This window comes from Eublepharis macularius, chromosome 18 (genome assembly GCF_028583425.1).
Source record: "Eublepharis macularius isolate TG4126 chromosome 18, MPM_Emac_v1.0, whole genome shotgun sequence".
NCBI lineage: Eukaryota > Metazoa > Chordata > Lepidosauria > Squamata > Eublepharidae > Eublepharis > Eublepharis macularius.
This window is the reverse complement of record NC_072807.1, coordinates 34448982-34475737: the sequence shown is the minus strand read 5'-3', so window position 1 is coordinate 34475737 and position 26756 is coordinate 34448982. Positions and strand designations below refer to the sequence as shown.

At 43.1% G+C, this 26756-nt stretch overlaps 1 protein-coding gene across 1 annotated transcript in view; it reads right to left on the bottom strand.

Annotated features, from left to right (window-relative positions):
- TMEM266 (transmembrane protein 266) overlaps positions 1-26756 on the bottom strand; it is a 61551-nt gene that overhangs the window by 31201 nt on the left and 3594 nt on the right. Inside the window, exons 2-5 of the mRNA XM_055002515.1 lie at positions 25491-25588; positions 22233-22421; positions 4962-5116; positions 1245-1318 (exon numbers count right to left, since the gene is read on the bottom strand). Of these exons, the coding sequence (XP_054858490.1) occupies positions 1245-1318; positions 4962-5116; positions 22233-22421; positions 25491-25504 (432 nt within the window). The 5' untranslated portion in view covers positions 25505-25588. The remainder of the gene's footprint in view (positions 1-1244; positions 1319-4961; positions 5117-22232; positions 22422-25490; positions 25589-26756) is intronic.

Below are 26756 nucleotides of genomic sequence, written 5' to 3'. Positions count from 1 at the left end.
CACACTACACTACAAACTGCCTTTGAAACTTCCAGAAGAGGAAGAAGGGAAACACTTTGTTATGACGAGTAGAGAAAGAAAAGGCTAATGCAGATAAAGACTGTGCTATGAAGGCGCGGTGAACAAAATTGTAGTTAACTAGGAATGGGTTAAAAACACAACAAAGTTCTTCCAGAGTAACCAGAGCAGTACACTCCCAAATCTGGTTGGACTCTTAAAAAGGAATCAAAATCAAAAAGAGTCCAGTAGCACCTTTAAGACTAACCAATCTTATTGTAGCATAAGCTTTCGAGAGCCACAGCTCTCTTCGTCAGATGCATAGTACAGAAACTGGTCAAATTTGACCAGTTTCTGTACTATGCATCTGACGAAGAGAGCTGTGGCTCTCGAAAGCTTATGCTACAATAAAATTGGTTAGTCTTAAAGGTGCTACTGGACTCTTTTTGATTTTGCTGCTACAGACTAACACGGCTAACTCCTCTGGATCTGTTAAAAAGGAATATTCAACAGGGACCCATGATGCACATACCAACCTAGCTCATTCAGAAGAACAACGGTAAGATCAGGATATAACATCATACTCGCCTGCTACAAGATACTGCTACTGGGTCCCTCGCATCAAAGTTGGTATAGATTTGGTGAGTAATAAAATGGAAACAAACATGCAACTTTTGAAGCAAAAAAAGACCCTAGATAACAAACAGATTTCCTTTCTGCTGCCTTTCAGATTGTGGCTACGTACTTCCAAATTATTTAACTGCTGAAATTTAAAGAAATGTAAGCGTGAAGAGCCCAGTGGTGCAGAGTGGTAAGCTGCCATACTGCAGCCCAAGCTCTGCTCACGACCTGAGGTCAATCCTGGTGGAAGCTGGGTTCAGATAGCCGGTTCAAGGTTGACTCAGCCTTCCATCCTTCTGAGGCTGGTAAAATGAGTACCCAGTTTCCTGGGAGTAAAGTGTAGATGACTGGGGAAGGCAATGGCAAACCACCCTGAAACAAAAGTCTGCCAAGAAAACGTCATGATGCAACGTTCCCCCATGGGTCAGTAATAACTTGGTGCTTGCACAGGGGACTACCTTTACCTTTTAAGGTTTGAAACCATGTCAAGAACTTAAAATGCACCCTTTCTGCCTTAAAAACACCAGCCAATGGAAAACAGCATACTTGGCTGGCTATGCAACCAATGCAGGTTTACCAAGAAAGTCACTGGCTTGTTCAACCATTTTGCTCTATCATGCACTTACCTCTGAAAAGAACACAGAGAGAATAACTAGACTGATCCAGTGAATAACTCCAGCAAACTGAGATGCACTCGAAACTGCAATGGACACAATATAATGAAGGATAATTTTAGTTTCCCTACAAGCATATTTTAATATTGCATATACACAACTACTTAACCATTCAACCAAATACCAAGGCTACAGGAGCCTTGAAACATCTGACACCTAGGAATGTACCCATTGGTCACAGGCCAAGAAACAGTAGCGGAAATGAACTCTGCACATGCTCAATGGCACATGCTTTTTAATCATGCTGCAGAGAAATATTCACAGCTTGTGCACAATATTAGAAATACAGTCCGAGCGACTGGCTTTTGAAGCAGATTCGGAGAACGCGTGCCAGCAAATCCAAATTCACATTTAAGCTCTACAGAACGAAATACTGAACGGCTTTTGCAATTTCCATTTAGGAAAATATGTACCTCTCAAACATGAAGTGGAGGGGAATGCTTTTAGGGGAAAACTGAGCAAAAACATTTAACCCAGTGCCTTCCTTTAACAGCTTCAGAAGAATATCCATTAGATACACGGGGAATATCCTGCCTTTTCTGTTGGCCGCAATTCAGCTGGCAGTGAATCATACACTGCTGGCGAACAGACCAAACAGAAGGTAAACATTCTGAGAGGGGCTTTTATTTTGTAAACGACCCTTTGTTCCAGATCCACATTTGCAACGTTATATCAGCAAGCAAAAAACAGAATTAAAAGTGGCTATTTACAGGGTAAAATGTTTTGGGGGGTTCATTTTTAAATTCTAAAGTTTTAAGCCTTGATCTGATCAATTTCATTGCAATTTATTTGTAGTGAGAAGCCAAGTCCTTGCAAATTTGCTCAGATACGATAGTGTCAGTAGGAAATCATTATAATCAACAGAAACATTTATGTGAGACTCACTGCGGAATGGGCTAAGAGGGAAGCAAACTGGTTGAAAAAGGTGAAAAATCCACCCGTTTAGACCAACTGCAGACTTAATGAGGGCTCCCCGTCAACTGCCCCATCTCCAACTCTCCCGGCATGAATTTCCCTCTACCCATATTTGTGGAGAAGTTGCATTACATTTGCACTGACAGGGTGGACCCTGGCTGATGCTAGTCCAGTTCCTTCTTAACAAGGATTTCCAAGCTTGCTCCAATCCCTGTGTTCAAATCCTGGTTAATTAGCATTAACCATGGTTCGCGGAACTGCATCACAAAATGCAAAACCAGGGTTAAGACGTTCAGAGACAGGAGAAAAAATCTGCAGCACGGGGTGAAGAGCGGTGAATTACCTGAGGTAGGCTGCAATTTGTGGTTTGCAGGGGTGTCAAAATTACATCTGCGCTGAGCATTAAGACTTTGCAGAACCTCAGTTTGTTTTGGAAAAACATTATTTTTGATTTTGTGATATGCAAAAAACACACACCGCTGAATGATGGGGAAGGCAGGAAGGGGCCATCACATCAAACCTTCGATTTTGCTAAAAGCCAGTGTATCGCTTACCACCCACAAGGCTTGCTAGTGCTTTTTTACACAGTGCAAAACGCCCCTTGTGAGACAGGACGTTGGCCTGATTTTTGTGATGTGCGAAAGTCACTTTCAAAGCTGCCACCTGCCAACACAAGCAGGCGCTGGATATGGCTATATAATGATAAACCCCCGTGAGACAAAGTTTTGAAATAGATTTCAGAGCACGTGTGAACAGATGCTGACTGGTTTTATTTTTTCCTCCTCCTTCCTGCACAAATATTAACCCTTTAGAGTGAATGCACCAAACCAAAGTATTTTAATTAACATTTAATGATAATTATTATCACAAATCTCAGAACTTAACATTTATAGTCTCTATTATGAAAGGCTCCTTTAAGAACAGACCCTCCACCCCACCCCACCCCATCTCAGCTAAGCTGTATCCTTTCTGCAGCATCCCGATAGATCAGGCAACAGGTCAAACTGCTACTAACAAGGCAGCAATCTAACCCTTATACCGGAAGAAAGCCAAGAACGAGCAATTGCCTGGTTGCCCACTAGCGGTTCAAAGAAAGATATACACAATGCAGAAAAAGCTATAAACAGATTCCCGCATCTAGAGGTTCGTTCTTCTCTGCTAGGAAGTGAAATGCTGCTAGGCGTACTGAAGAGCAGAGATACAATTAATTAAAAATCAACTCTGCAAGAAAACCCTTTCTAAAAACTTCCTAATTAAAAAGAACGGACTGCTTCAGTCCTTCGCACGATTTCCATCCGTGCAAATCTTCCGTTTTTCAGAGGCACATGAAGCAAGCAGGGAAAGAAAACAGGGTTTCTTCCAGGCACAGGTTCATTTACTATTCCTACTATTTTATCATTTTTATTATTAGATGCTACGGAATATTTGTAAATTCCTTTAGTGAAGTATTGGTGTATAGGTCAACACCAGTGCCCCTGGGCAGAGGCAATTTTTAAATATCATCCCCAACTACAGCTAGTACGTTCATGCATACTCCTACTTAAAAATGAAACACGATATTACCACAGTGTTTCTGACACAGACTCCACAATATGAGTCCTTCTACATGTTACTAAGTACCAAGTGATGTTCAAGTGTAGGACTGCATGCGTAGTCCTCAATTCATGTGTAGGCTGTTCTTGCTCGGTGCACGTGAGTGCTGCTTTCACGGGAGCTCCCTTTGTGTGGCTGCATCTGCAAGTGATTCTGGAAGGCAAAGCGCCAATTCCACTGTTTTTGCTGCGAGAACAAGTACTGTAGGCTCCTTTGAATTGCCAATTTGCCTTTCTCTAAGGTGTGAGAAAGTGTCAAGATCTGCATTTGAATGAATGGATGTGGGGGAAACTGGGATACTTTTAGCAGTTGAGGAGGAACTGACATGAAATGCATGAATGTACTTAGGGGAGCAACTGGAAGGGTGACTGTGCGGGCGAATGCATGGAAAGTTGGAAGGGGGACACATGAAACTAGGTTCACTTGAACATCTGTAGGTACTTAGTAATGTGCATAGAGACTCTATGTTAGCAGAAAGAGTCCAGTAGCACCTTTAAGACTAACCAACTTGATTGTAGCATAAGCTTTAGAGAATTGCAGTTCTCTTCATCAGACGAAGAGAACTGTGATTCTCGAAAGCTTATGCTACAATAAAGTTGGCTAGTCTTAAAGGTGCTACTAGGCTCTTTTTGATTTTGCTACTACAGACTAACACGGCTAACTCCTCTACATCTATGTTAGCAGAGCCATTTTAAGCATAACTCCACCCTTCTGAGTCTACACTGAAGACAATCTGAGAGCCAGTTTGGTGTAGTGGTAAGAGCATGGGACTCTAATCTGGAGAGCAGGGTTAGATTCCCCACTCCTCCACTTGAAGCCAGCTGGGTGACCTTGGGTCAGTCACAGCTTCTCAGAGCTCTCTCAGCCCCACCCACCTCACAGGGTGTTTTGTTGTGGGGATAATAATAACACACTTTGTAAATCGCTCTGAGTGGGCGTTAAGTTGTCCTGAAGGGCAGTATATAAATTGAATGTTGTTGTTGTTGTTATTATTAATCAACAAGACCCCAGGGACTCTCAAAATTCTGAACCGTGTCTACAGGCTACTTGCATGACAAACTCAGGTACCCCTCCCCCCTGCCCCAGCACCCTGCTGTATGCTAGCCTGAACATCCCGTCTTTTGACCAAAAGTTTAGGAAATAGAAAAGCCTGCTACTCACACTGGAGGAGCTTTATATCTATCAGGAGCTCCAGCGTCAGAAGAATCACCACCAATACTACACAGGCTACCAGGAAACTGTTGAGACTCGCACTGAGCAAAAATACCTGCCACACAGCTGCTCGTCTCCCACAGCAAGGTTTAAGCCAGTTAGATCTGAAGAGATAAAAAGCGGGTGGGGGGGGGAGCGGAGGTGGGAAGAGGAAGAAAAGAGACAGAAAAAGGAAGATGGGTAAAGAGCAGCAGGACAGGAAAGACTTCAGTCGCCTGTATGAGCAGAAGGAATCGCAGGCCCATTGCTAATCACTGTTATAAATGAGTTTTCTTTTCGGCAGTGTGGCCATCTTAGTCGTTTGCAGCAAAAAAAAAAAAGCCTTGAAGGGGCTTCAAGAAAAACACAAACTTTTGTGAACTACAGTCTAGTGCATCACATGTTTGCTGAACATTCAGAGAACAGTGCAATCCTAAAAACACTTTTCTGGGAGGAAGCCACACTGTAGGTGTCTTCCAGCAGTCAAAGGTTGGGTCTCCCAGTTCCATACTCCACCTTTCCCATTCCTTAGCACATGGACACCTCGTAGCCCTAAACTCGGCCCCCCTTTCCCTCCATCTGACTCTCCATTTCTAACAGCATCATGGAAGCGAAATTAAGCAAGTGTACTCAAATCTATTTAATTTGCCCTCATTACTTTTTACAGCAAAACTGGATTGCCCAAGTCAAGAATGAAAACTTTTGTGGAGGGGGCAGGGATTCTCTGTATGCTGTCCATGCACAACTTGGTCATGATGCGAAATAAACATGTTGATCTCACAGCTACGTCTCAAGCGCCAAAGCCGGGGAAGTCTTTGGAATCCGCTGCACACATTTGTTTTCCCAACTAAAGAATTCCCATTTATGATAGGTTTTCTGTGTGTTTGCACCACAATTCCAGCCACAGCCTGTTCAAAGAATTCTTCAATCCACCTGATTAAGACCATGGTTTTGGTCACAATCTTGGACCATGTTTAATGAATCAGATTTTTAATTTAATTTATTCAATTTATAGTCCGCCCTCCCCACACCAGTGGGCTCAGGGCGGATCACAACAAAGCTTAAAAACACGTAACACAATTAATCATCATTACCATTAATTAATCATCATTACCATTTTCATGTTGTTTTCTGGAAAAAAACAATGACTGCATTCAGATGAGAGAAACAAACCACATCTCTCAATCCCCCAACTGAAGATTTAATAAAGTTAGAAGTCCTCTGTTTTATTTTATTTTATGTATGCATGTCATTTATAGTCCGCCTTTCTCACTGAGACTCAAGGCAGATTACACAGTGGGAGATCAGTACAGTCAGTATCAAGAACATTTCCATTGGGTAAATAGATACAAGTTCACAAAGACATAGCATTAGCAGGAATCCAACCACAAATTGCGGTGATGTTTGAATTCCAGAATCCGAACCCCAGTTTGTGAGAACAAACAAACCGCAAATGCATTCAGATGTTATAGGATGCAAAGGTTTAGCTCACCCACTGTGCTAGACTTCATGTTCTGAAGCAGTCAAATTACCATAGTCAAGTCTGCACTGCCTGCTAAGAGAAAGCTTTGCTAGGATAGAAAAGCTGTGCTTTGTCTCAGGAGCTGGCCAGGGCTTAAACCCCAAATCAGCAAGGGGGTTTCTGATGCTCTGGGTCCCCAGGTGTCAGTCCCACCTACAGAACAGATTCCACCAACACATGCCTCAAAGGAGTGTGAAGATTAATAAGGTCTGTAATACATTACCGTTAATATTTGGAATGAAGTAGTAATATAGTTAATATACAGGCAATCTTTTTAGAAGGCATTTAATTTGTTATTAAAACAATATTCTCTTTCACATTTCTAAATTCATACTTAGCTGTCAAAAACGAACACTGACTAGTTCAAGTCAAGTCAAGTTAGCCTTTATTGGCATATAGCAGCAATTCAAGTTATCCACTTACAAAAAAGAAAGAACAAAGTTAAAAGAATGCTGTATTACAAAGACAAAAATACATTTAGAGCTTAACTCCGTGATACGCATTGACTAGTTGCATAATTTGGTGAATGATCTTTCAAGCTCTTTGTTCTTGGCTTCTTCCTTCCCCTGCTTTACTCTTGTTTTTAAATACAGCCCTGACATTCCGTCTCCTCCTTCCCCCATCTATTTTTTAACAGTAAATCCCCACAACAAACAGCAGAGGGCAGAGACTTGCAGATATAATGGAATACCTTCACAGATATAACAGCATACAGGATTCAATTTCAATGCAATAACTGTGACTAGTTTTGCCAAGAAGATGAGAAGAGCAGTGGAGCTGGTACGGGTTTGCAATGCCAACGAAGGATACACTCTGACCGAAGCACTAAAGAATTTTCAGTTTGTGTTTGCCACTCAGTAAGAATGTCTACTGATGTAAAACATACTAAAAATAAAAAGCTAGCATCATCTAGCATCAGTGGAATTAACATGGGCAGCTATGGAGCCATGCAGACCAATGCATGCCACCAGCCACCAGTAAAACCCAATATATTGTTTCAAGAATGAAAGTATTTCATTCCACCTTCATTCCACCTTTATATTTCCATTTGAAATATAAAGGATATTAATAATTTTGAACATTATAGATATGATAGACATATGTAATAGTGCTATCTAAAGATATGCAATGGTATAAAATATATTACTATGACCCATTCTTAGAATGTAGTATATAGCTATTAATATAGGGGACATATATTGTAGGTTATTGGATATTATGGATAGATAGTACTAAAGGATATGGAATGTTAGATAATGGTATTTATCATTAGATAGGTATTATTATATTATATATATTTTAGCTTGGTTAAGGTTTTATTTAAGAGGTAATAAAGGGAATGGAAAACTGTCGGAAGTCAACAGAAAAGGGTGGGAAAGGGTGGGGGGGGGCATTACAATATGATGGAAAGTTAACTGTGGGCCAAGCTACACATGACGAATGACACTTGAACGGCAAGTGGATTGAGTGGAGGGCAAGTGAACAGGGAGAAATACACTTGCCATTCAAGTGTCATTCGTCATATGTAGCTTGGCCCTCTGTATGTTTTTATATTTGTATAATGACCCATCCAATATTTTTTTTTAAAAAAATAAGAATGAAAGTTTTTCCAGCTGGTGATGAAAATAATACGAACAAGCAGCCAAATGGGTTTTATTCGGCAGGGTGGGCATCACAACCGCCAAAGACCCTCCCACTCCTTATCGGAGTAAAAAGAAAATACAGAAAGAAGCCGCACGGCATCTTATTTATTTACTTTATTTACGCACCACCTTTCTTGCCAGCGGAGACCCAAAGTATCCTACATCATTCTCTTCTCCGCTCTTTTATCCTCAGATATCAAGTAGCTTAGGCTGGGAGTGGGTGACTGGCCCCAAAGTCACCCAGTGAGCTACCTTGGCAAACTGGGGGTTCTAAATTGGCTCCTCCCAGCACCTAGTGCAAGACTAACCATGACACCACGCTGACTTGCAGACTGAATGGCTGACTGAAGCCTGAACTTCCGTGTGCTAGAGCCCACTTCGTCAGATGCATGAAATGAATTCTCCGTCAGCTGATATGCACATGGACGGTGCCAGGAGCAGGGGTGGGGAATGCCTTGAAATATAGTTTGGGACATCTCTGTGAAAAGCTTAAAAGCGTACAAGTTGAGCCTAGTGACTATTCATTAACGATACAGCTAAGGATAACATAGCCAGTGGTGGTGGTGGAGAGTGCCCTCAAGTCACAGCTGACTTACGGCGATGGCTAAGAAAAACATCAGCTCTGGGAAAAAAAGAGCAAGGGCTCCCCGGCTGATCTCAAGTTGTGCAAGGCAATGCTATTTCAAGGGGCACTATTGTGCTAGTCAGTCCTGTAGAGTAGCAGAATGTTATTTGCTGGAATGCACTGATGGGCTGCAAGCAGGGGTCATTTCGTAGAAAAAGTGCTGGAGGGACTCATTAGCATAACTCATTAGCATATGCCACACCCCTTGATATCACCAGAAGTGTGTCATTAGCATAACTGATTTACATGTGCCAACCCCCCCCCCCATCACCTATCCTGGCTGTTTTGGACCCAGTCCTGGCCATTCAGGGCTGAAATTGGGCCCAAAATGGCAAAAAGGGGCTGAAAATGGCCGAAAAGGGACCTAAAATGGTCAGGATCAGGCCACTGCTGAGCGGAAGAGTGATCCACCACCTGTCAGAGGCCCGATCCGGGCCGTTTCAGCCCCAATCCAGGCTGAAACAGGCCCAAATGGCCGAGAGTCAGGAGGGTGGGGCCACCTGACATGTGACCTCTTTGGGGAACTGCCGGAACTGTGTTCCTGTGCGTACCCCCTCGAAATGAGCCCTGGCTGCCCACTTTCTATGAAAAGTATTTGTCATCTTACTAGAGATTATGGACTAGGGTGTATTTGAATTTGCTCTCCGTTTCTGGAAGCTGCTTCGTGCACAGAAGAGGAACAGAAACCTTTTAAACAAAAAGAGGAAAAAAGAAATGGGGAAGTACATGTGGGAAAAGGCACTTCCTGTTTGCTTTTCAGATAATACGTATGTAACAATATAGTTCATTAGTTCCAGGAAAGGTCATACAGGGAACAAAAGAAATGACCATCTCTGCTCATTTTCAAATTTCTGCAATCCGTGTCCTATTGCGTTGTTTACATTGTATTGACCTACACTATGTGTAATCTGCCTGGACGCTCGGCAAGAAAGGCAGACCATAAATAACATAAAACAAATTTGCTATCAGCCAATGAGCAATCATTTAAATGAACAAAATTTTAATGCCACTCGTTGCCTTGTTGATCTCCTCAACCCTCCTACCCCACGTGTAAAATCTTAAACCTCAAAAGAATCATCCCACAATTGGACAGGCATTTTTTTTTTAACTCTCCGGATAGCGGCACTAATTCCGAATAATTGAAATTACGGAGAAATAGTCAAGAAGTCAAGCTTCCTGAACTCCAGACACCTCTGGGAGCAGGTTCATCAAATTTTAAATATGAAAAAAGCAACCCAGGGTCCATGTGAAATTATGGGTGCTAGGCTGATTATCTTTGATTTTATTTGTTCTAATGGTGGCTGCTTATGAGTGAATGGTTTTTATTGATTTTATATTTGTATTGTTATTGTTTAAGAATGTGACAGAAGCTGCCCTGTGAACTCATCTGGATTAAGAGTTGTGGGGTATAACTTTATTAAATAAACTCTTAAAGTGAATCTGGAGTTCTTAGGGGGGGAGCAAACGCACAATAATAACTGCTTTCTGTTCTCTCTCTCTGAGTCAGCTATAAGAAGAGATGCTTATGGATCTATTTGGTGCACAACACTGTACAAAAATTACAGAAACATTTTAAAAATGTACTGAGAAGGAAAGGTCAGGAACGCTGCTTTAAGGAGAAGCGGAGAAAAAGCACATCTTTTAAAACTTGTCTGTGCACAAAGCCCATCTGTTACCAGCTGACACGTTCTGTAATAAACTAGTGTTTAAATGAATGCTTAACGCTGAACAAGAGTGGGAAAAGATTACCATATTTCTTTGGTAATGAGCCACTACAAACACTTCAACTCAAGCTGCTAACAGCTGTCACTGTTTCCGCTTCCTTGACTTGGGGAGGAAAAAAAAAAGAGATACTCCTGTAATACGCAGCTTCGTGGCTCATTAACAGGTACATAGCGTTGCTCGGTAAGACTCGCATAATACCACAGCTAAGAAACAAGGTCACTTTAAAAGGATGGACAGACAGACTTAGCTAACAAAAAGGGGCTTTTTGGAATGAAGCAACCTAGGAGTTACTTGTCTCAGAAGTGCCAGGATAAACCTGAGAATTCAAAAAATGCATACTCAGGGTTCATGCTTGAGGCTTTCCAGCCGCAGTACTCTAATCGCAATGTGGGTCCCCCCGCATCTCTTTCAGTGCCATGCTTACAAGTAAGGTCAGTTAGGGATTATGAGTACAAAATCGGGTGTTTTAGTTTTTCTGCATTAAGGAAAAAATGGCCAAGGACGATCTGGTACGAGTGGCGTAAAACTGGCAGCACATACCCACTTGGCCTCTGACACTAATGAGTATGAACCGATCGATAGCAAGCACAAAACCAGATTCAAAGACCATCCGAGCATCACCTCCTATCCACATGAGACATTAACTCTTCTTACAGGGTAAACTTGGCTGCAGTCTACCATAAGCGGGAAACAAAAGGAGATGTGGACAACTGGGAAATTACTCGGGACAGTTTTAGACCTTTAAATGACAATGGAGCTTGTGTGACAAAAGTAGAGTGGTGTTAATAACAACAACAACAACATTAGATTTATATACCGCCCTTCAGGATGACTTAACATCCACTCAGAGCGGTTTACAAAGTATGTTATCATTATCCCCACAACAACAAACACCCTGTGAGGTGAGTGGGGCTGAGAGAGCTCCTAGAAGCTGTGACTGCCCAAGTGGAGGAGTGGGGAATCAAACCTGGCTCTCCAGATTAGAGTCCTGCCGCTCTTAACCACTATGCCAAACTGGCTCTCAGTTCTGCAGAAGTGAACTCTTCCTGCCTCTCAACACCAGTGCAGCCAGCTGTACCCCTCAAAACTGTGGCCCAGACCTCCCCTCCTCTACAGCGAATATCCTCTCCTGCTGCTGGAAGTGTCCTCCCTTAGTGGAAAACTTGGGCAGAATCCACTCCATTAACTAGTCTAAACAGGAAGCAATGTTTACCCACAGCTCTTTACCAGCTGTTCCTGGGTCTGGATGACAACTCCAGCAGGTATTTCAAAACCAGAGGCATCCTAAAATGTGCTGGGGCTTCAGATTCAAAATTAAAGTGACACCATATGGATGAAAATATATAAACTAAACAATTGACAGTGTGCTGGTCTGGAAAAAAATCCATATCCTGCCTAGCCACAGGGACAGCCATACAGAAACCGCTAAAATCATATGTAAAAGCAGAGCTTTTTTCTGGGAAAAGAGGTGGTGGAACTCAGTGGGTTGCCCTCGGAGAAAATGGTCACATGGCTGGTGGCCCCGCCCCCTGATCTCCAGACAGAGGGGAGTTTAGATTGCCCTCTGCGCCACTTGGTGGCATGGAGGGCAATCTAAACTCCCCTCTGGAGATCAGGGGGTGGGGCCACCAGCCATGTGACCATTTTCAAGAGGTTCTGGAACTCCGTTCCACCACGTTCCTGCTGGAAAAAAGCCTTTCAATGACTGCATTCAGTTTAGAATCATAGGGTTGGAAGGGACCTCCAGGGTCATCTAGTCCAACCCCCTGCACCATGCAGGAAATTCACAACTACCTCCACCCCACACCCCCAGTGACCCTTGCTCCACGTCCAGAAGATGGCAAACCACCATCAGGATCCCTAGCCAAACTGGCATGGGGAAAATTACTTCCTGATCTCAAAGTGGTGATTGGCATCACCCTGGGCAGTTTCGTGCAATTATTTTAAAAGTTAGAGCGTGTGTTACCAGATGGCGAGGATTTAATGCCATTCTGAAGTTTTATAAACAAAAAGAAATGCAAGCTAGCAAAAGTGAAAAGGCTAAAGTAGGAAAACAGAATAATCCAGGGGATAGTAGTAGTAGTAGTAGTAGTAGTAGTAGTAGTATTTGATTTATATACCACCCTTCAGGACAACTTAATGCCCACTCAGAGCAGTTTACAAAGTATGTCATTATTATCCCCACAACAACCACCCTGTGAGGTGGGTGAGGCTGAGAGAGCTCTGAGAGAGCTGTGACTGACCCAACGTCACCCAGCTGGCTTCAAGCGGAGGAGTGGGGAATCACTTTCCATAAAACATACAATAATTTCCCCTCTGATTTTAAAAAAAGAGGTAAAAAGGCTAATTTAATTATTAGGAGCTTCTTGGAAAACCTTCCTCATATCAAGGTTATTTATTTGATTTACACCTCTCTGTACTTTGTGGGCTCAAAGCAATAATTTCTTAGTTACAATCACTTTGATTCACAGTCAGACTAAATGATTTTGGGGAATGAGAGGCCATCGTTATTTTATGGGTATAAAAACTTATCTTCAGATAAATGGGCGGCACCACTGCGAGTTGCCTATCTGAGTGACCCATCCGCCATGCAATTAGTGGATAGTAAAACTCAGCTCTCATGGCAGGGTCTCAAAGAAGCTGGAGGTGTCAGAGAACCAGCCCTGACACAAGAACCTCTGAAGTTACTACATGGATGAAAGGAAATGTGTATGGGGAGGGGTGCCTTAAGGTATTTTGTTGTCCCAAGTGCCCTCCCCACCCTATGCTCTCCAACCGTCACCTTGGAGCTGAGCCACAGTGGCACGGGGGGGGGGTTGCTCTTTCCTCCCGTGCCTCCTCCGCTCACCAATCTGGCACCCTAAACTCCTCCTTGGGGTGCTTGGCCCCTGAAGCACAACCAATTGAAAACTCTAAAAGAACGTGACAAACGAGAACTGTCCCCGACTAGGACTCCTTCCCACTCTACGCCTACGAATTCCACCCTCTTGCAAGCGCTTCTTGAACTCTGTACTCAACCGAGTACTAATAACGCCATTAACATGATGACAAGGAAGGAGCAGTCTGGAGGAACACAGTGCTCAGATCTTTTAAAAAAAATACTTCCCAATCTGTAAGATAAGAATCTAGATCCCAATTAATTTTTTTTCCAAGCGATGGAACTTTGTTGTTCTTCAAACAGTGCTCAGGCAGCAAATGGGCATAGTGCTTTTCAAAAGCTTTTACCCCGGTCTGAACAAAGAGGACAATGCAAGATCTTTAAAAACTGAAACCATTCTGAAAGGCTTTCCAACCCAACCATCAAGGAAATAGCAGGTTTGTACTCTTTATTTTCTTCCATATATTGGGTTTGCTCCCATATTGCCAATTACGAGCTGCTTTATTTTCATACCCTTCTGTTCTTTGTCCATGTCTTGTTTTATGACATCTTACCATGCTGGTTTTATGTATTTTATTGTGCATCACATTGGACAATTTTCTTGGAAAAGTCAGTTGATGCATTCTTGAAATTGATCGATAAAAATAAATAGCGAGGTCAGCTGGAGTGCCAGCGTTGCCTCCCATGTAAAAAAAAAAACAAATAAAATCAGAATTGCACTAACAGTACGGAAACGGTTCTGGGCTCTCAGAGTGAAGTTTGTCCTTTTAAGACATGCAACAAACCCTGGCATGTGTGAATGCAACAGTCTGGCAGGATTCAGGATGGTGATTTCTTTTCCCTCTCTGCAAACAATGGGTTTGCTCATGTTTCCTAATTCGGAGATATGAGTTTTGACAGCTCATGATGCTCTCCACAATAAGGTGAGCGTTACAATCCCTGAATGCACATCACAGCCAGAAAAGAACTCTGTTCTGTCCATTCCATTCTAACTGACCAGCTGGTAAGCAGACAGAGAAATCTGTCCATCTTGGCAAATATCCAGCTTGGCAAATTCCTGGGGATAAGGGGTTGGTGCCCGGGGAGGTGGAGTTTAGGAAGGAGATGGGCACTCTGTGGAGACGTGATGCCCTAGAGTTTGCACTCCAAAGCTGACAGTTCCTCCAGGAAAACTGATCTCTGCAGCTTGGAGCTGTAATTCCAGGAGAACTCCAGAAGCCACTCTGAGGTTGGTAACTCTGAGAGAATCTACCCCTGTCCCATTTTCCTGGTACCTCAAAGTATGCATTACTGAGTACCTAGGGATGCTCAAGTGCAGGACTGTATTTGTAGTCCTCAGTTCACGTGCAGGCTGTTCTTGCTCAGTGCACGTGAATGCTACTTTCACAGGAGCTCCCTTTGTGCGTCTGCATCTGCAAGTGATTCCGGAAGGCAAAGCACAAATTCAGCTCTGTTTTCCCTGCGAGAACAAGTGCTGTAGGCTCCTCTGAACTGCCAATTTGCATTTCTCTAAGGTGTGAGAAAGTGTCAAGATCTGCATTTCAATGAATGGATGGGGTGGGGGGGAAACTGGGATACTTTTAGCAGCTGAGGAGGAACGAGTATCAAACATGGGAATGTATTCACAGGGAGCAAACTGAAGTGAGATTTCGCGAGCGAGTGCATGGAAAGTTGGAAAGGGGACATGTGAAATGAGGTTCACTTGAGCATCCCTAGGTACTTAGTAACATATAGAGAGACTCTGAGAGCCAAGCTACAAGTGACGAATTACACTTGCCTGGCAAGTGAACAGACTGATGTGTATTCCTCCCTGTTCACTTGCCATTCACTTGATCAAGTGGAGAGCAAGTGAACGGCAAGTGAACAGGGAAGAATACACGTCAGTCTGTTCACTTGCCAGGCAAGTGTAATTCGCCACTTGTAGCTTGGCTCGCAGGCACTGTGCGCCTCACTAGAGGTGTGGTGCTGCAATGCATCCTGGGAAATGTAGTCCTTGTGATGCCTGACATAACAACACTAGACTCCCCAAGGACTATATATTTTTTTTTAAAAAATGTATTTGTAACAATTTTTAACAAATACAACAATAACAACTAGTACAATACTTACAGAAAGCCTGCAGTAAACTTTAACAGTCAAGATTAAATGCAGAATACTTTAACAGTTAAGATAAAAAAGGTGCAAAGTTCACAAAAGTTTGGAGTAATGTAGAAGTACATTTAGTAACCAATATATTGCTATAACTCTAAGATTAATACTTAATCTTATTTAATACTTAATACACCATCGTTACGTTCCATAAATTCCAGAAAGGGAAGCCGTTTCTCAAATAACTCTGAATGAAAAGCAGGGTTTTACTGAAGAAGAGACACAATCAGTTATTTTGTCCATAATAAAATATTCCCATATCTTATTGTACCAATGCTGAACGGGAGGCAGAGCCTTTGTTTTCCAGAATTTTGCAATGATAGCAAGGACTCTATTTCTGACACTGCGCTGATGCACTTGGGAAGGCATGGGAAGAAAAACATTCTCTGCCCACCTACTAACAGCCTGACTAGCCATTTCTCCAAGTCTGATACTACAGCAGCAGCAGTCAAAGTAGGAAGGGGAAGGGAGAAGGAGGGAGAGAGAGGTGGATATAGAACGCCTCATGACTTTTACAAGGCGTTTGGAGTTCAGAAGAAGTCTAGAAATAAAACTGAGCTGTTTGGCAAATAGTTTGGTTCCCCTTTGGCACAGCATCCAATTCCATGCAAGTTCAGGGGAATTCACTACCTCTCTAGCCGTCGCGCAATGGGACCAGGATATCTGGAGGGAACCAAGAAGCAATTTGATGGTTCCTGTCAGTGAGGCGCGCTTCTGGCTGCTGCCATCTTCCAAATCAACAACAAATCACAGCCAGGGATCCAGAAGCACTTTTAAGACTTCAAAGCCGAGGTGAACACAGGCGGATTAATCAAGTTGGTGACTGGTGAACTCCTTTAGCGGAGGTCACCGAGGCTGCTGTCCATTGTTACCCTCATTCTTGTCTGGATTTGGTTTTAATCGGCTGTCTAGGAACCTATGCACCCATAGCACTGAGAATCAAAAGCTGGGGGGCAAGGGTCTCGAAAGGAGTAGAAGACACGCCTTGGCATCTGCAATAGAGGAAGGCCACCTCATTCCAAAGCTTCCCATAATCTCATTTAGCTTCATGCGTACAATGAAAGGAAGAGATTGCCAAATAAGTTCAGCGATCTCATTCTTGCTGTTGACGACGTCCAGGCTTAAATAGACGATTACATCACAAGGCAAGACTCTGTGACATACCTTAATTGGTATCCCATCAAACATAGCTGGCCTCACAGATGAAAGTTAATCACCTACTCTGTAACTTAGTTAAGAAAGGAAGTCAGGACAGTAGCTGATTGTGGAACGGGTGCCAAGAGACTAGATAGACGACAATGTCCCGGCTTCTCTCGACAGGCACGTGTCCAACTCAACTGGCTGCTTGCGTCTTCTCAAACGAGTCTGTCGCCTCAGTGAGTAACACAGACTGAAGCCAAACCACCCAACAAAACAAAGACTGGGCCATCCACACCTCAAGAACATGCCACTGCAAATGAAGCCATCTTCTCTAGGTCCACAGCTGAGCTGTGGGCCTAGAGATGAGAAATGAAAGAGAGCTCTGACAACATACTGTTCTTTGAAGGGGAAGGGAACGTGGTGGAAGGTGAAATTCAGAAGACAGGGGGTCCTATCTCTGTCCTACCACTCCACTGAGCAAAGTTTGTTGATTTCTTAAAATACTTATACCCTGTCTTTTCTTTCGGCTCAAGTTTGACGCCTCCCTCCAATTTCGGGAGAGGCCCTTACACTGGAGAAAGAGCCAGGCAAGACTCCTTAGATGGGAGGAAGGCTTCTTGGAGGATGGTTGGGTCCACCCTAGTCAAACAGCAGCTTGGCTAGGACTTGTACTAATAACATAGGATGCTTTTATGCCTCAAAGCTAACACTCATTGAACAATATAAAGCTGAGATCCCTTAAGCTGAGATGTCAAGTCTAAAACTAAAAAGAGTCCAGTAGCACCTTTAAGACTAACCAACTTTATTGTAGCATAAGCTTTCGAGAATCACAGTTCTCTTCCCCCCCACAGCAAACAGGGAAGAGAACTGCGATTCTCGAAAGCTTATGCTACAATAAAGTTGGTTAGTCTTAAAGGTGCTACTGGACTCTTTTTGATTTTGCTACTACAGACTAACACTGAAAACCAAAAAAATCACAGGGACCACAATCCAACAATGAAGTTGGAGACGGACCATACTAAATGTGACTGGAAAATTGTGGATGACTTAATCTCGATATAGTGGCTTTAGAAGAAGCACACGGGTGCGAAACGGGATATTTTGAAGCTGGCTAGCCCGTTGCCACCTCCAGCTGGGAGTTTACAGTAAAAAAATTTTGACTCACCGGCCAAATGGATTTATTCTTCACTGTGCGGTGTGAAATTTAGTTCTGTACTTGAACATAAAACTTCATTGTTGGATTGTGGTCCCTGTGATTTTTTTGGTTTTCATTGCTTCTGAGACCACTCCCCCTCTTTGGAATCAACTACAGACTAACACGGCTAACTCCTCTGCATCTAAGTCCAAAACTGGGATCTTCTTCATAGCTTTGTTGGGGAAGTCACAAATTTCTTTCCTCATCCCTGGCCTTTAACACTGATTTTAGTTAGCACAGGAGTGGGAAAAGTTCTACATAATGGTTATTTGATAATGGTTTCTGTTAGTACAGGGGGGAAAAGTTCTACGTAATGGTTATTCGGCGATGGTTTTTGTTAGTACAGGGGGGGAAAGTTCTACATAATGGTTATTCGATAATGGTTTCTGTTAGTACAGGGGGGAAAAGTTCTACGTAATGGTTATTCGGTGATGGTTTTTGTTAGTACAGGGGGGAAAAGTTCTACATAATGGTTATTCGATAATGGTTTCTGTTAGTACAGGGGGGAAAAGTTCTACGTAATGGTTATTCGATGATGGTTTTTGTTAGTACAGGTGGGAAAATGTTCTATGTAATGGTTATTCGATGATCGTTTCTGTTAGTACAGGGGGGAAAAGTTCTACATAATGGTTATTCGATGATGGTTTCTGTTAGTACAGGGGGGGAAAGTTCTACGTAATGGTTATTCGATAATGGTTTCTGTTAGTACAGGGGGGAAAAGTTCTACGTAATGGTTATTCGATAATGGTTTCTGTTAGTACAGGGGGGAAAAGTTCTAAGTAATGGTTATTCGATGATGGTTTCTGTTAGTACAGGGGGGAAAAGTTCTACGTAATGGTTATTCGATAATGGTTTCTGTTAGTACAGGGGGGAAAAGTTCTACGTAATGGTTATTCGGTGATGGTTTCTGTTAGTACAGGGGGGGAAAGTTCTACGTAATGGTTATTCGGTGATGGTTTCTGATAGTACAGGGGGGGAAAGTTCTACGTAATGGTTATTCGGTGATGGTTTTTGTTAGTACAGGTGGGAAAATGTTCTACGTAATGGTTATTCGGTGATGGTTTCTGTTAGTACAGGGGGGGGAAGTTCTACGTAATGGTTATTCGGTGATGGTTTCTGTTAGTACAGGGGGGGAAAGTTCTACGTAATGGTTATTCGGTAAGTTCTACGTAATGGTTATTCGGTGATGGTTTCTGTTAGTACAGGGGGGGAAAGTTCTAAGTAATGGTTATTCGATGATGGTTTCTGTTAGTACAGGGGGGAAAACTTCTACGTAATGGTTATTCGGTGATGGTTTCTGTTAGTACAGGGGGGGAAAGTTCTACGTAATGGTTATTCGGTGATGGTTTCTGTTAGTACAGGGGGGGAAAGTTCTACGTAATGGTTATTCGGTGATGGTTTTTGTTAGTACAGGTGGGAAAATGTTCTACGTAATGGTTATTCGGTGATGGTTTCTGTTAGTACAGGGGGGGAAAGTTCTACGTAATGGTTATTCGGTGATGGTTTCTGTTAGTACAGGGGGGGAAAGTTCTACGTAATGGTTATTCGGTAAGTTCTACGTAATGGTTATTCGGTGATGGTTTCTGTTAGTACAGGGGGGGAAAGTTCTACGTAATGGTTATTCGGTGATGGTTTTTGTTAGTACAGGTGGGAAAATGTTCTACATAATGGTTATTCGGTGATGGTTTCTGTTAGTACAGGGGGGAAGTTCTACGTAATGGTTATTCGGTGATGGTTTCTGTTAGTACAGGGGGGAAAAGTTCTACGTAATGGTTATTCGCTGATGGTTTCTGTTAGTACAGGGGGGGGAAGTTCTACGTAATGGTTATTTGGTGATGGTTTCTGTTAGTACAGGGGGAGAAAGTTCTACGTAATGGTTATTCGGTGATGGTTTCTGTTAGTACAGGGGGGAAAAGTTCTACATAATGGTTATTCGATGATGGTTTCTGTTAGTACAGGGGGGGAAAGTTCTACGTAATGGTTATTCGGTGATGGTTTCTGTTAGTACAGGGGGGAAAAGTTCTACGTAATGGTTATTCGGTGATGGTTTCTGTTAGTACAGGGGGGGAAAGTTCTAGGTAATGGTTATTCGGTGATGGTTTCTGTTAGTACAGGGGGGGAAGTTCTACGTAATGGTTATTCGGTGATGGTTTCTGTTAGTACAGGGGGGGAAAGTTCTACGTAATGGTTATTCGGTGATGGTTTCTGTTAGTACAGGGGGGGAAAGTTCTACGTAATGGTTATTTGGTGATGGTTTTTGTTAGTACAGGTGGGAAAATGTTCTACATAATGGTTATTCGGTGATGGTTTCTGTTAGTACAGGGGGGGAAAGTTCTACGTAATGGTTATTCGGTGATGGTTTCTGTTAGTACAGGGGGGGGAAGTTCTACGTAATGGTTATTCGGTGATGGTTTCTGTTAGTACAGGGGGGGAAAGTTCTACGTAATGGTTATTCGGTGATGGTTTCTGTTAGTACAGGGGGGAAAAGTTCTACGTAATGGTTATTCGGTGATGGTTTCTGTTAGTACAGGGGGGAAAAGTTCTACGTAATGGTTATTCGGTGATGGTTTCTGTTAGTACAGGGGGGGAATGTCCTACGTAATGGTTATTCGGTGATGGTTTCTGTTAGTACAGGGGGGAAAAGTTCTACGTAATGGTTATTCGGTGATGGTTTCTGTTAGTACAGGGGGGAAAAGTTCTACGTAATGGTTATTCGGTGATGGTTTCTGTTAGTACAGGGGGGAAAAGTTCTACGTAATGGTTATTCGCTGATGGTTTCTGTTAGTACAGGGGGGGGAAGTTCTACGTAATGGTTATTTGGTGATGGTTTCTGTTAGTACAGGGGGAGAAAGTTCTACGTAATGGTTATTCGGTGATGGTTTCTGTTAGTACAGGGGGGAAAAGTTCTACATAATGGTTATTCGATGATGGTTTCTGTTAGTACAGGGGGGGAAAGTTCTACGTAATGGTTATTCGGTGATGGTTTCTGTTAGTACAGGGGGGAAAAGTTCTACGTAATGGTTATTCGGTGATGGTTTCTGTTAGTACAGGGGGGGAAAGTTCTAGGTAATGGTTATTCGGTGATGGTTTCTGTTAGTACAGGGGGGGAAGTTCTACGTAATGGTTATTCGGTGATGGTTTCTGTTAGTACAGGGGGGGAAAGTTCTACGTAATGGTTATTCGGTGATGGTTTCTGTTAGTACAGGGGGGGAAAGTTCTACGTAATGGTTATTTGGTGATGGTTTTTGTTAGTACAGGTGGGAAAATGTTCTACATAATGGTTATTCGGTGATGGTTTCTGTTAGTACAGGGGGGAAAAGTTCTACGTAATGGTTATTCGGTGATGGTTTCTGTTAGTACAGGGGGGGGAAGTTCTACGTAATGGTTATTCGGTGATGGTTTCTGTTAGTACAGGGGGGGAAAGTTCTACGTAATGGTTATTCGGTGATGGTTTCTGTTAGTACAGGGGGGAAAAGTTCTACGTAATGGTTATTCGGTGATGGTTTCTGTTAGTACAGGGGGGAAAAGTTCTACGTAATGGTTATTCGGTGATGGTTTCTGTTAGTACAGGGGGGGAATGTCCTACGTAATGGTTATTCGGTGATGGTTTCTGTTAGTACAGGGGGGAAAAGTTCTACGTAATGGTTATTCGGTGATGGTTTCTGTTAGTACAGGGGGGAAAAGTTCTACGTAATGGTTATTCGGTGATGGTTTTTGTTAGTACAGGGGGGGAAAGTTCTACATAATGGTTATTCGGTGATGGTTTTTGTTAGTACAGGGGGAAAATGTTCTACGTAATGGTTATTCTATATGTTCAAGGTGGGAACACGGACAAGACAGAAAACTGTCACCTAGTCCTTCTACTCTCTGAACAGATTAAAAAAACCCAACGACCCTGGAGATAGATTCCGTTGGTAGCCAGACATAACCACCAGAGACCAACTAAGATGATGTGATGTCAGAAACTTCGGTACATCTTCGAGGAGCCAGTTTGGTGTAGTGGTTAAGAGCAGCAGGACTGTAATCCGGAGAGCCAGGTTTGATTCCCCACTCCTCTGCTTGAAGCCAGCTGGGTGACCTTGGGCTAGTCACAGCTTCTAGGAGTTCTCTCCGCCCCGCCCACCTCACAGAGTGTTTGTTGTGGAGATAACAACATACTTTGTAAACTGCTCTGAGTGGGCATTAAGTTGTGAAGGGCAGTATATAAATCAAATGTTGTTGTTGTTGTTGTTGTTATTACATGGAACTTTATCAGTTATACTCTTGGCTTTTAGCAGACACAGATGTTAATAAGGTACAAGCCCCCTTAAGCACACAGAAACACGTGATACAGAAAAGATATTTAAATCGTTATTCGGCACTTACCCTTCTCTTTGGTACTCCTCGTCCAAATTTGACAAGAGCTGAGAACCTGCTACAGAGAGATCTAGCGCAGCGAGCGGTAAATCCCGATAAGCAAAATTAACAAGCTGTACGGGGGCTATGCTTTTGGTCTCTTCTTCTATTTGTTGAGAAATTATTTCAACTTCTGAAACTCCACCATCTAGAGGAGGCCTAACAAACAGCAAATAAAACAAGGTGGGGAAAGAAACAACACGCTCAGCGAGAAAAAGCAAACTATGTACGGCAATTCAAATGAAGAGACACCAGGCTAGTTATATACAAACGCGCTTGTAATATTGCATGGGAAAATATAGAACAGGGCTACCACCTAGCACAGAAGCAGGGAAATATGGCCGACATCCAGCCCACAAGCTACTTCATTTGTCAGGCATGTTGGCCGGCTGCATGACCGTGTTGGCTAGCAGGCTGGTGTCCCCCAAATCTGTTAAAATGGTTAGACCACTAAATGCCACAAACAGAGTAGAAGAGAAGACCACATCTAGGGGGACCTGCCTGCTTTTGGAGGCTCCTGGTTGGATGCTGGCTTTGCGTAGCATGTGCTGCTTTCCCCCACGGAATTATATTCTTTATTTCTGGGGTTTGGGATCTGCTTGGAGAAGCATTAAAGCTTGGGCATAGCCAGAGGTTCCTCTGCCAAGGGAGGGGGCTTCTTGGGAACATGTCTGCCAGCTGCACACAGTCTGAGCTGGGCTTCTGTTCCCTTCCTTTTGCGGGTATTAAATCCTAGGCATGACCAGAGGCACCAGCCTTTGAGCAGGAGCCAAAGGGCTCTTGCCCCAGGACTTACCACCTGTGGCCTTGGGCAACCCAGCCCAGCAGAGCCAGGATCAGTGCAATCCACTACAGTTTATTACACTTTTTGTTTTTCTGTTTATTTAAGTTGCATTTTTGTAAACCGCTTTGGATCCACATTGGAGGGGCAAAAGCAGAGGGGAAAACCATCTTAATAAATAAAACAAGAATTGCTGTATTCAACAACATAATTTTCTAGATGACTGCGGTGTGGGAGATTTCCACGACTAAACAGCACTACATCACAACGAAGACAAAACACTCCAATATGTTATTGCTTGTTACTTTATATCCAATGGAATGGACGAAGAACCCGAGAGATTCTGCATATTATACCCCAGCAAGGATGGGATAGCTTCCCATTAATTCAAGCAAATGCCTTTCCTCCAACTGGAAACATGCTAGGGTGCAGTTATGAAACTCTCTATCAGTAATACAGCAGCACTCGCTCAGTTCTGTAGAAACACTAAGCTGTTTTGCTCAAATTGGCCATTTTCACACTGCTTACTGGCCACGGAACATCGTGCCGAGCTCCTGGAATGGCAGAGTCTTCCTGGTTCAATTCCGCGAGAGAACATCACACCAGGAAGACGCTGTAGTTCCGGGAGCTCGGCGTGATGTTCCATGGCCGGTAAGCAGTGTAAAAACAGCCATTTTCTCCCCCCACCCCCGCCCAAATAATACGGTGTCTGGGAAGACTTGCTTTGACATCCTTCTTTGCCTTTACGATTGCAGTCTCTGCACCAACTCCTCTCTAAAGCAGCTCCTCTCAAAATCCTTGAGTGATTTGAGTGGCTTGGATAACCATCTGGATAATATTAATAGCTCGTATTCTAAATAAAGGACCAAACACTGATAAGACGTTTTGGCAAATCCAGGGGTCTGTGATTAAAGAGCCAAACAACGTCAAAATTCCGAGCAAGAGAACAACAAAGAGCCAGTATAAGGAAGCCCATTTGCGTAGCTGAAACTATACAGCTTAACATTACTGATCATTTACATTTGATTAACAAGCCTGAAGTCTCATTCCCCTTTCCTTTCATTCCTTTAGAAGCTCATTGATTCATAAATCTTGAGCAGCGGAAAATACTTATTCCTTATCTTTTTTGGATGCAAAGGCTAAAAGGACTGAGACATATTTTGCAATTGCTAAGGTAAATTTAGGATCCTTATCACTAAGCAAAAGAGCCAGGGTTTCTGGAGTATAAGGGGACGGTTGGTTAATCAAGGGCTTAATATAATAATCCCTTGTATTTCTGAAGAACCTACATTCGAGCAGGGCCTGAAGTTTCCATACCCAAACACTGGCAGCTGCGAGTCCTTTCTTCGGAAGTGGCAAACAGAGATTTCACAACAAATATACCCAAGAACGCCCCTACGTGATTGTTTTATCCCAACGACATATATCCATGCATGGATTACTGGCAACTATTCACCTTTATCATTTGCTTCCTTTAAAACCTTTCTAGTAATGCAAAGGTAGTCCCCTGTGCAAGCACCGAGTCATTCCTGACCCATGGGGGGATGTTGCATCACGACATTTTCTCGGCAGACTTCTGTTACAGGGTGGTTTGCCATTGCCTTCCCCAGTCATCTACACTTTACCCCCAGGAAACTGGGTACTCATTTTACCGACCTCGGAAGGATGGAAGGCTGAGTCAACCTTGAGCCGGCTACCTGAACCCAGCTTCCGCCAGGATCGAACTCAGGTCGTGTGTGAGCAGAGCTTGGGCTGCAGTACTGCAGCTTACCACTCTGCACCACGGGGCTCTAAGAAACCCTTTAATCTCATAAAAATCTTTGCCTGACATTCCCTTCACGGAATGATTATTCCTGCATTCCTCCCACTCTCCCAATATACCTTAACTTAAAGCTTTGAAGGGTTTTTTTAAAGCCATGTTGGCTCTGGAGCCATCAACTGCAGACCCCTGGCCTAATCAATGTATGTGGGCAGAAGTGTTTGGCATAAAAATACAGAAAGAAGACCTGGAAAGAAAAAGGCCAACCAGAATACATGTTTCAAAAACATCCTATGTGAAATTTAACCCAGTATGTTGCGGGAATGCCCAATTCTAGGAGCAGATATTTGTTAGAAACATTATGGACAATATATGCATGTCAGAAGGGAAAAAAGAAGACAAAAAATAAGCTGGCCTGAAATTCGTTTTATAATTTATAATTAAATCGTTTTTCCAGCTTCCAAGCCACAGTGATGAATAAAAAAACAAAATAGGGCGTAGCCTCTAGCATCTCAATGACTGAAATATCCATTTGACAATTTTTGTTCAGAGAGATCTTTTGCGCAACAGCATCATTTGAATGGGGAAGATCTTACGTAGGGGAACGGGATTCATATAAAAAGAACATTTTGAAGACAAGTTTATAAACATGACACCTTTAACCAAGTTTCCTTATATCAGTTCTTACTGAGGATTGGTCATGTTGGAAGTTGCAACCACGGCAGCACCCGATTAGCTAGATCCAGCTCCTCTATCATCAATGGTCAGCATCACAGAGAACGATATCTGGGAAAGGAGAAGAAAATGTAAGCCAAAGTATTATTGCACACAGCACTGACATTTCACGTTACACCATAAGCGTGAAAAAAGTGCAATCCTACATAGCTCTAGAAGTTTCCAAATCACTGACCTGCACAGGTGTGCTACACGAAGACCATGAAGAAGAACCCAGTGTTTAAGGGTCAGCCTGCACAGGAAATGAGTTCACACGTGCATCCACGTCTCCTTGCTTGGTGGAAATTCATGATTAGCGCAAACAGGTTTGCAGCAGCGTTTACCGATGTATGCCGTGCATCCACAAAGGATAATACGAACTCACCTCCTCTTGCTGGAACAACAGAGGACAAAGTCTGGGTCCTCTGAGTTCCCCATTCATCACCTCTCTCCTGCTTTTAGTGAACGGAGAGAACCTGTTCCATTTCAGTCAAGCTTCTATTCACCTTAGCTGAAATCTGCTTCTCAAGATGGACTGGGCTTTCTCCTTTTGCCGGATGCAACCTCTCTCCTATAGACATCAGTGTTGGAAAGTGCAGTCAAGTTGCAGCCAATATGGCAATCTTGTAGGGTCGTCAAGGCAAGAGACAAACAGAGGTGGCTTGCCATTGCCTGCCTCTGCAACCCTGGTCTTCGTTGGAGGTCTCCCATCCAAGTACTAACCAGGGCTGATCCTGCTTAGCTTCTAACAAGTTCAGGCTACCCTGGGCCATATAGGTCAGGGCATTAGGAAGGAGGAGAGGCATGGGGGGAGACTGCTTAAAGGAAATGGGAAAGATACGATTATTTTTTGGTCTAGGCTGATCGGGGTTTACGGTTATTATGGCCTCTCTACTTAATTTATGCATCCTCATGTTTTAATCTGCTGTGGGGGAGGGAGGTGATGGAGGCAGCCAGGTTATATATTGCAGGACCTTCTACACCCATAAAAAAAGATGCTTTTCATTTCTATTGCTCTCCCACAGAAACAATGGACAACTGGGCAAACCGAGAAGGCCCCAGGCAATAACAGAAGGTTAAGAACGTGAAACAAATATTAAGAGTTTTGCTTGTGGTTCTGAAAAGGCAGTGGAGTGGAGGATATAGCTGTATGGTAGGAGTGATGGGATAGGCTGGAGTGGGAATCCCAAGGGGATGAGTGGAAATGCCAGTAGCTTAAATACGTCTGACAATCTCCATC